Genomic DNA, 9,006 nt, shown 5'->3' with positions numbered 1-9,006 from the left:
AGGCGGCCACAGGTAGGACTGGCCACTCAGCCTGCAGGGTTGGGGCAGAATGAGCACCCAGGTCCCCTTTTCCAAAGTTAAGAACTTCAAGGTGGTGACAGGAGAGCATTGCGCCAAGTGTGGGCCCAGGTTCCGCATGAGCCCCGCCCCCGCCCCCGCCCCCGCCCGGGGCCACTCCCCACACCTGCGAGACAGGGCGATGGAGAAACGGAGTCCTTCGTCAGGTTTATTTGCCTCTAATGACAGTTTAGCATTTCAGGTTTGCATTCTATACTCGTACAAACTTCAGTATTAGCATCAGGAACACAAAGACATTGCAAGACCTCCAAACACAAATAAATACCAAATAAAACCACACACAATATACAGTAAACAAAAATAGAAAACATAATAATGCTATGAGAAAACCAGGATGGTACGAACTCATATGATTATTGCTGAGCAATAACTCACACGGTCTTTGTTGTTGTTTTCTTAGAAGAGCAGGAAAACACGGACGTGAACCACTGGTCGTCACACTCACGTGCAGTCAGATGGCCCTCACAGCGAGCGTCACCGGACGGCGGTTTGTAAAACAGGCAGATTAAATACAGTCAAATAAGAGATGGGCCTTCTTTGGTCTTTGTTTGGGGCAAGAACTGAAGAGTGAGCCACCGGAGAAAGAACGTGACTAAAAGCGCCTCCCGCCCGTGCGCGTGGGTTTACATGCTTCCTTGGTCAGAGATGCTCCCACAGAGAGCTCGCAGAGGAACCTTGGGAATCATGCGCTGCTGTGTTTACCAACGGGGGCATCGCGCTTGCTGCTGAAGGTCATCTTGCTTGTCTACGGGGACTGAGTTATAAACCACCGACCGCGGCAGCAGGGGCGGTGCAGCCCTGATGCCCACCTTGTCCCTGTGCGAGTTCACAAGACATGGACACGGCGGCAGAGGAGAATGAAATGCAAGCACAGCTCAGCGCCCCCCAGGGCAGCGGCGATGCTCCCAGGATGCCTCTGGGCCTTGCCTCCCCCGCCCCCAACTGGCCGGGCTCCCTGGTGACAACCAGCGCTGCCCGGACAGACAGGAGTGACCAGGTCACCTGGCCACACTGGCCCCTCCACCGGCCTCCTCTGGCCTGGGCCTGGCAGCCACATTCCACTTTGGAGAAACCACAACTACCAGATCGGCCAACAGAAGACAGAACCGTGGTCCTGGCTGAGAAGTGGCTTTGGGTGGCAGACCCCCGTCACCAGCGCTCACACAGGCAGACGGGCCCCTGGAACCCGCTCACCTCTGCAGCCCCAAAAAGGTCAGCTCTGCCCAGCCCTCAGCACAGAGGGCGCTTTGGGGCAAGGCTGGAGCTCCCGCCCGGCCTGCCCTGGGGAGACAGCAGAGGTTCCGGGGCTGGACCGTCTGTGACGGGCACAGAACAGCGCGGGCCTCACTCCGTGTGTTGCGGGACGGGCTGTGGGCCTGGGCCCCGGGGTGCGAGGGGGGGTCCTGCCTATCTCCCCACATCCTCTGACCGGACCATGGAATGACCCACCTGGGGACTCAGCTGTTTAAGGGTCTGTCCAGACCCTTCTGCCGACGATGCCCCTCGGCTACAGGTTGCTGGGCCGGCCATGGGGGACCCCGACACCGCCCAGAATGAGCGGGTGCTGCTGCTGATGGGACATGGGCCCCAACCCCGGGCAGCTGAGGACCCTGGAGACAGGCAGGTGTTCCCTGTGGTCCCTAAGGTGGGCCACAGGTTCAGGGAAGCCTTGGGGCGTTCGCTCTGCTGTGACGGGGGCTCGGGGCAGCGAAAGGGCCTGGTGGGGGCGGGGAACGCGGGGAGGCAGCTTTCCCGCCACAGCCCTGAGGTCACAGGGCAGGAAGGAGCTGCGGGGCCAAGAGCTTCCCGCGCTCCCAGCTGTTCCCACATGAGGGGCCGCGGAGCTGGGCACTGGGGCCCTGACAGCAGCCGTCATGATGCCCCCACGATGCCCCTCGGTAGTGAACGCATACCGAGCTGCGCCCGGGGTTGGCGCCACCCTCTCCTCCGACAGGTCTGAGAACTTCCATCCCAGGCTCTGCTGTCACTGTGGCCTCTGGAAATGGGAAAACCTGCTCATAAAAAAGGCCCAGGCAAGGGGGCTCCAGCCGGACAGACCCTCAGGGACACCGGGCCCCAGGCCCCACACTGCGGCCTGCGCGCGGGCGAGGCTGCAGGGAAGCCGAGAGCGTGGGCTTCTCTGAAGCACAGGACTGTCCGTGGGAAATCTGCACTCTTAGTCGAGGGGAAAGCGCACCCGTCACAGCACGTCGGACACCCTCTTGTCGCCAGGAAGTGGAAGGGCCGCGAGGAGCAGAGAGCCAGGCGGCGGCCCCCCAGCATACGCAGGGGAATGGGCACACAGCAGTGGCCACAGGCCCCCAACCCCCAGTGCCACAGAACGACGCTCCCACCATGCCACAGCCTCTTCCCAGCCACGTCCTCTGGGCTCCTTGGAGGTGGGGCCGTGGGCTCCCCCAGGGCACGTCCCCCACCGGGCGGTGCTTCCCAGCAGCCCACCCCAACAGCTCTCCACCCGGGAAGGAGGGAATAGGATGTTTTTTGTTTTTCTTTTTGGCCGGACCAAGGTGGTGCTTATTCTCAATTTGTTAGTAAAGTGGAAGTCGCGGGAGGTCCCGCTGGTAACCCCTGACCTGGAGCCGCCTGAGGCCAGGCAGGGAGTGCCAGGCCCCGCAGGACGTCCTTCCTCTGGGAGTGGGGACGCGACCCGGACTGACTGCCTCACCTCACAGCGTCCTGGGAGTGGAGGGAGAAGACGAGACTGAGCATTTGAACTGGGGCCTGGCAGGTGCTCGGAACCCAGGAGGTCACTTACGGACGCCGGCATGTGCGAGGGGAGGGCGCTTCCAGCAGGCACCGGGGCGAAGGCACACCCAGGCGGACAGCAGCACCAGAGACACGGCGGGCCCGGCCCCAGCCCAGCCGCCCGCGCAGCCGTGGAGCCAGGCAGGCAGGCAGGCAGGCAGGCAGTCTGAGCGCTGGCTGGTCGAGGGGGGGCTTTCGGATAAGCAGCCGCAGGCGGTGGGTCGCGCTGGTTGGGCCTGGGAAGCACCCGTCACATGTAGCACCCGTCAGTTAGCACCCGTGGAGCGTGCTGCATAGCGGAGGGGAGGCAGGGCTCGGCTTCTAATCACAGTTGGACCATTGAGAGAAGGTAAACAGTGAGTTGAGAAAATGCCGGTGGGGCGGGCGCAGGCCGGGCCCAGGGACCTCCAGGCCACCCTCCCGAGGGCGGTGGTCCCGGAGGCCAGGGGTCGGCCTGGCAGGCCCCAGAGCGGCGGTCTCTGGAATGCTCGAGGGCCCACGCCTGCGCCCAGACCAGGTGGCTCACCTTTGGGCCTAGAGATTTGGGGTCTGTGATAATCAGGGGTAACTGAGCAGTGGGGGCCCCCAAAGCCGAGATGGAGCTGGCTCCCCCCAGCAGGGGCAGAGCTGCCTGGGCCGGTGAGACAGAGCTAGTGGTCGTGGAGGCTGGTCGCACGGTCACTCCCTAGAATCAGAGCACACAGAGCTTGGGTCGGGAAGCAGCGTGCAACGGTAAGGCACAGGTACAGTATGCCACCACCTCTACGCAAAGATGTCACTTCCGGAGGTCGGAACAGAACGCAGCAGTATGACAGAATGGAGGGACACCTGCCGTGGCCACCTGCAGCACACGTCACCCGCCCACCCGGCGCTGGACGCCAGGGTCGGCGCTGTCGGCGATCGAGACCGTCGGAACTCGTGGGCACAATTTAAAGCCTGCAGGACTTTGTTCAGAACTCCGAAGTTCAACTAATGCCCTATTTTAGGGTGAAAACAATTATAAATCTGAAATGATGCACAGCATCCATGAGCAATTTCCTTTCGTAATAATTTGAAGTAGTGTCATTGACTACGACAGATATTGAAGGTTTACATTTCTAACGAGAAATAACACAGATTGAATATTCTCTTTCCTATCACAAGTGATAACCAGTGTTGGATAGTTTACATTTTCTTCCAAGAAATATAAGTCTATCAACGTTTTAAAATAAAATGTCTGCAGTAACCATTATCTTAGAACTTTAAATTAAAAAATGATTCTGAATTTAGAGACTTCCAGAAAAGACCGAGGTGACTTCAGGGTCTTCTGACAAACAAATTATTAAAACAGAGACCAGGTGAGGCCTTAAAAATAGACAATATGCTGTATTTGAAACAAGATTGCACTCTTGAGCTTTAGAACGAATATATCAGAACTGCATTATTATTTCATAAACTCTTCTTTACTTAACATGCTGACATGTCCAGCTAGCCCAGGCGTGTGTGCATGTGGTGGGTGTGTCTTTTGTGTGTTCAAGTTTCAGGAAGAAAACTCATGGTTCTTTTCGGAGCCTATGTGTCTTCCACCTTAATGAGTGAGACTTTTAAAAATGGAAATGAACCTTCCCCGACAGCAGTGTTCCTCGCCGCAGGATAAAGAATTCTTCAGTGAAGTGTTGCTAGTCTATAGAAAGCGTCCCCCGGCTGGCTCCTCCCGCCGGCCCGCGGCCGCCTCCTGCACTTCCTGCTCCACAAGGTCCTTACTGAGCGTGAGGACCCCGGTGGAGACAGCAATTCCAACCCCCGAGGAGTTGCCTTCTGCTCAATCCGCCCCCTGTGGCTGTCAGGGGTCAGGCAGGTCAGAAGTATCCACTATGACTTTAATAAAAATGGTGTCATCTTTGATGTACGTCCCGTTCTCCAGCACAGTCTGTGCCACGAACACTGGGCAGCCGGAGGCGATGTTCATCTCCCCGCTGGGCTTCTTGAAGCTGCTGCTGTTGGGGTCCGGCTTGAAAGCGTCCCCCAAGTGGCGCCGCGAGGAACCCTGGTCCATGAGCATGAGCGTCACCTTCTGCTTAAAGGGCCAGGGAAGCAGAGCGTCGTACTCTCCGCGCATGATGACGAAGAAGAGTGACAGGTGCGTGCCCTTGCCCATGCCGTCCCCGTTCAGGTAGACCCGGGCGCACATCTTGTAGCCGAAGTAGCCGGTGTAGAAGGGCTGGCTGTACAGGGACAGCGTCTTCCCCATGACGGCCTCCTGCTTCCGCCGCTTGTAGTCACGGATCTTCCAGATGAGCACACCGTTGTAGCTGGCGGTCTCCAGCACCTGGAAGCGCAGGTCCATGTCGGCCAGGCGGATGTCATGGACGCTCAGCATCTGGTCGTGCCGGCTCAGCTGGGACTCCAGCAGGCCTGGCGGGCGGACAGAGTGGACAGAGGGGTGAGGGTGTCAGCGGGGTCAGAAAGGGAGAGGCCGACTCTCACCAGTGCCTGCACTAAACACTGAGAAACCACTGAGGGTCCTGGCGGTGGAGGACAAACGCCACGCAGCTGACCTGACACAGGGGCCCACACACCCAGGGTGACAGTTGCTGAGATGCACCAGCCTGGGGTCCCTGGGCACCTCTGCAGCATCCACAACAAGGAGCCGCTGAGGGCAGGGAGGGCGCCCCTGTCCTTCTAGCCCAAGGCTTGGGGTCGTCTGTGCCCCGAGTTCCAGTGGCTCCTCTCCCACCTCATGTCCTCGTGCAGCTTAGTCCAACCCCACATGTTCCTCTCACCACCAGTCTTTTCACGCAAACACTCTGAACATTCATTCAGCCCCGAGTCACAGGCCCAGAACCGCCAGCTGACACACGTGGGCCTTGCCTGCCCGTCACCTCCTGCTCCTGGGCGTCACGAGCACCTGCCTGTCAGGCCCTGCCCTCCACCTGCATCCCCTCACTGGCCTCGCACGGAGGGGACAAGTCTGTGGGACCCATTTCTTTCAGCCAAAGACACCTCAGCAGGAGGCCTGCCGCCTGGGCACACGCTGCACCTGTAACGGACGTCCTGGGCCCCACGTGCCGAGGGGACCGCCTACCCCTCAAGTTTGAGCTGCAACCCGTACCGGGGGTCGCAGGAGTCTGCGAAGTGTGCCCCCGTCCCAGTCCCTCCAGACATGTCACTGCCCCGCCCGCCCGCGCTCACCTGTGTTGCGGGCCGCCTGCCCTGAGCTTTTGTCCACACTCTCCAGCTCGGTCACCCGGTTCTGCAGGGACTCCACGCTGCTCTTCATGCTGTCTGCTTCCTCCCAGTTCTGCCGGAAGGGGCGGATCTCCTTGTCGAGCTCTTTCAGTTTCTCTGCTTGGCTGTCGATTACTCGCTTCCAAACCAAAGGCATCAAAAAGACAAACACAGTTAGCACTCTCTGGAAACGCCCGTGCCACCACTGGAAGAGGCTGGGTAGGAGCGGAGCGGCCAGCTCCGGGCCAGGGCAGCCCCGCACCTGCCCCTGCACACGGGCCTCTCGTGAATCTCAGGAGACATGAGGGATGAGGGTCCACGTTCCCAGAGGGGACCGAGCTCAGCACAGGTCTCACCCGCCGATGGCAGGGCAGGCAGCCCGCATCCCTCTGTCCTGGGGAGTCTCAGGTTCATGATGCTCAAGTGACACCACTGGCCCTGTCGGAAGGCCTGTCCTGAAAGGCTCTCCAGCCATCAGCTGGGGCCAATGTGGCCTCCTCCCTGGCTGCCTGGGCCCAGGGCTGAGGGAACAGAGCCCTGGCGGGGGTAGGGTGGGGGGGTGAGGGGATTGCTTCCGCCCCTGCTCCCTGCTCCACGTCCCACGCCCTCCAGGCCACAGAACACCACACTGCTGGCCCACACGTGCTATTGACAGCGAGGCCTGGCTTTACGCTATTTTAACTTTTAAACATATTTTTATTGATTTCAGAGAGGAAGGGAGAAAGAGAGAGAATCATTTATTGGCTGCCTCCTGCACACCCCACACTGGGGATCAAGCCCACACCTCGGGCATGTGCCCTGACTGGGAACTGAACTGTGACCTCCTGGTCCATAGGTCAATGCTCAACCGCTGAGCCACGTGGGCCAGGCTCTGCTATTTTAATTTAGATAATTCAGAAAACCTTTCCTCCCAGAAACACACAGACCATTTACATCTCTACAGGGACTGGAGGAACGAGACCTGCACTCCAGCTAAAGGACTGGCATGCCCACTGCCCAGACCAGGCCAGGACCTAGAGTTTTCACTTCTAAAAAGAATTTGCATTTGTGACATACAGCTCCTGGAGGCTGGGCAATGCGCCCCTATTAAACTGGGGGGCAGGGAGGGGCCAAATTCACTTCCTCTTTTGAAAGCCTATTTTTAAACACATAAGTTTCAGCACCTTTGGGGGATGTTACTAACCACGAAGGAACAAACATGGCTTACTTTTTTGGGGCAAAAGCAGTGTTACTCTTCCTCTTCTTTCCAAGAAAGCCTGGCATGGGCTCGTGTTTAAAAAGGAAAGATGATTCCTCCTCCTAGGCGGGGGCTTTTTACTCTAAGGCGGGGGCTGTGGGCGTTTCCTTGGCCCCCGAGTCTGCTTTCGGGGCACAGCCCTCTTCACACTAGCGAGCACCACACCCGAGGTGCCTGTGCAGGGTATGCACTCATCCTGTGAGGTGACAGGCGGGGCTCCCAGGGACTAAAGGAGACCCGCAGTGACCGGCCGGTCGTGAGCGATGCTGAGGGAGCCAGGAGCCTGGCCCAAGACACGCCCCGCATGCATGTCTCATGGAGCCTCCTGCACTCCCCACCCCACAGGGAGGAGCCTGGGACAGCGGCCTGTGGGCATGTGGTCACCTCAAGGACAGACTGTGGTGTCTGAACCGTGAGCTCCCGTACGGACAGCAAGGCCCAGCTCCGGAACGCGGGCACGCTCACGGGCACATGGGTACACAGACAAGGCTCAACCCAATTCTGTAGGAGGGGCTCCACACAGCGAGGAAAATCGCCCTTTCAAATGACCGTCACCCGTACGAACGGCACTGCTTGAAGCAGAGGCCGGTCCTGGCCGAGCATTCGCTGAAAAGCCAGCACAGGGGGCTTCACTCCTGAGGAGCAGGCTCCACCTGGCAGCTGCAGTTCCCATGAGAATAGGTCTCAAGCGCAGGCGTGGGGCTTTCAGGAAAAACGCATTCGGGAGCCGAGATAAACTGCGGCCGCACACCACGTGGCAACCCGAGCGCGGGGCCTGCCTGCAGCGCACCAGCTCCTTTCTCGTGCACGGGCACTTCGGAGCCAGCGGCTGGGCCTTTCAGTCACCGCACACGCCTGTCCCAGACCCGCCACTGCCAGAGCCCTGGGTCCTCCCAGACCCTCCTGACAACGGGACCTGGGCCTTACAGTATACCCAGGCTGCCTTTCTAATTTAGGAAAAGGTTCTTTAAAACGTCAAATATTAAGCTGACACACTCTTCACTTCCACCCGAGTCGTCTGTCTGCATCCCTGTCCGTGAGAACCCTCTGCTCAGATGCGCTGCCGCTGCGTCCGGGACTTTAGGGCCCACTGGAGGGTCAGAGCACCGGGTGGGTCCCATGCACGGGGCTGTGGGACAGCGAGAGGGTGGGGTCCGCCAGGCTTCCTGGAGGAGGTGGCACTGACACCTGAGGTGTCTGAGGAGCAGCCAGAGCCAGGAAAGGTGGGTGGGGAGAAGACCCATTTCTCTGCACTGAGGACACACAGGTGACAGAGGCCGGTCATATAAGTATTTCTGGCCACAGCACAGCATTTAAGACAAACTTCTCCGGGCAGCTGGGGCGGGGGTGGGGGTGGGGGGGTGTCTGAGCCGAGGAAGGAAGTAACGGCAGGTGCGTGTCTGCCGGGCTCGGCTGGAGGGGGCCTGCAGGGACGGCAGAGGAAGCGCGGGGCTGACAGACACATCTGGCGCACAGCCATGGGGCTCAGAAGACCCGCGTCTACTGAGACGGACGGATTTTCTCTCCTCCAGCCACGCGTTGGAACCTCCCAGCGGGGTCAGCGATCAACTGCACTTCACTCCTGGCTGGATTCCACGTGAGCCTGCGGGGAGCCGAGATCAAGCCGGCTGGAGCCCCCGTTTAAATACAGCCTGTCCCCAGGTCCTCACTCTGGAGAAGGACACCAGCGAGCCGAGCCCCGCCTCCTCGCTGTGCGC

General features: G+C 59.6%; 1 protein-coding gene across 2 annotated transcripts in view; it reads right to left on the bottom strand.

Annotated features, from left to right (window-relative positions):
- Positions 1 to 213: 213 nt before the first annotated feature.
- Positions 214 to 9,006, bottom strand: part of TRAF3 (TNF receptor associated factor 3) — a 73,674-nt gene continuing 64,881 nt past the window's right edge. The window contains exons 10-11 of one of the 2 annotated variants that reach the window (XM_023745978.1): positions 6,016 to 6,199; positions 214 to 5,238 (exon numbers count right to left, since the gene is read on the bottom strand). In XM_023745978.1, the coding sequence (XP_023601746.1) occupies positions 4,667 to 5,238; positions 6,016 to 6,199 (756 nt within the window). In that variant the 3' untranslated portion in view covers positions 214 to 4,666. The remainder of the gene's footprint in view (positions 5,239 to 6,015; positions 6,200 to 9,006) is intronic. The other variant, XM_023745979.1, reaches the window with a different exon arrangement.

Source organism: Myotis lucifugus, unplaced genomic scaffold (assembly GCF_000147115.1).
Source record: "Myotis lucifugus unplaced genomic scaffold, Myoluc2.0 scaffold_610, whole genome shotgun sequence".
Classification (NCBI taxonomy): Eukaryota; Metazoa; Chordata; class Mammalia; order Chiroptera; family Vespertilionidae; genus Myotis; species Myotis lucifugus.
This window is presented reverse-complemented; position numbering and strand designations above follow the sequence as displayed.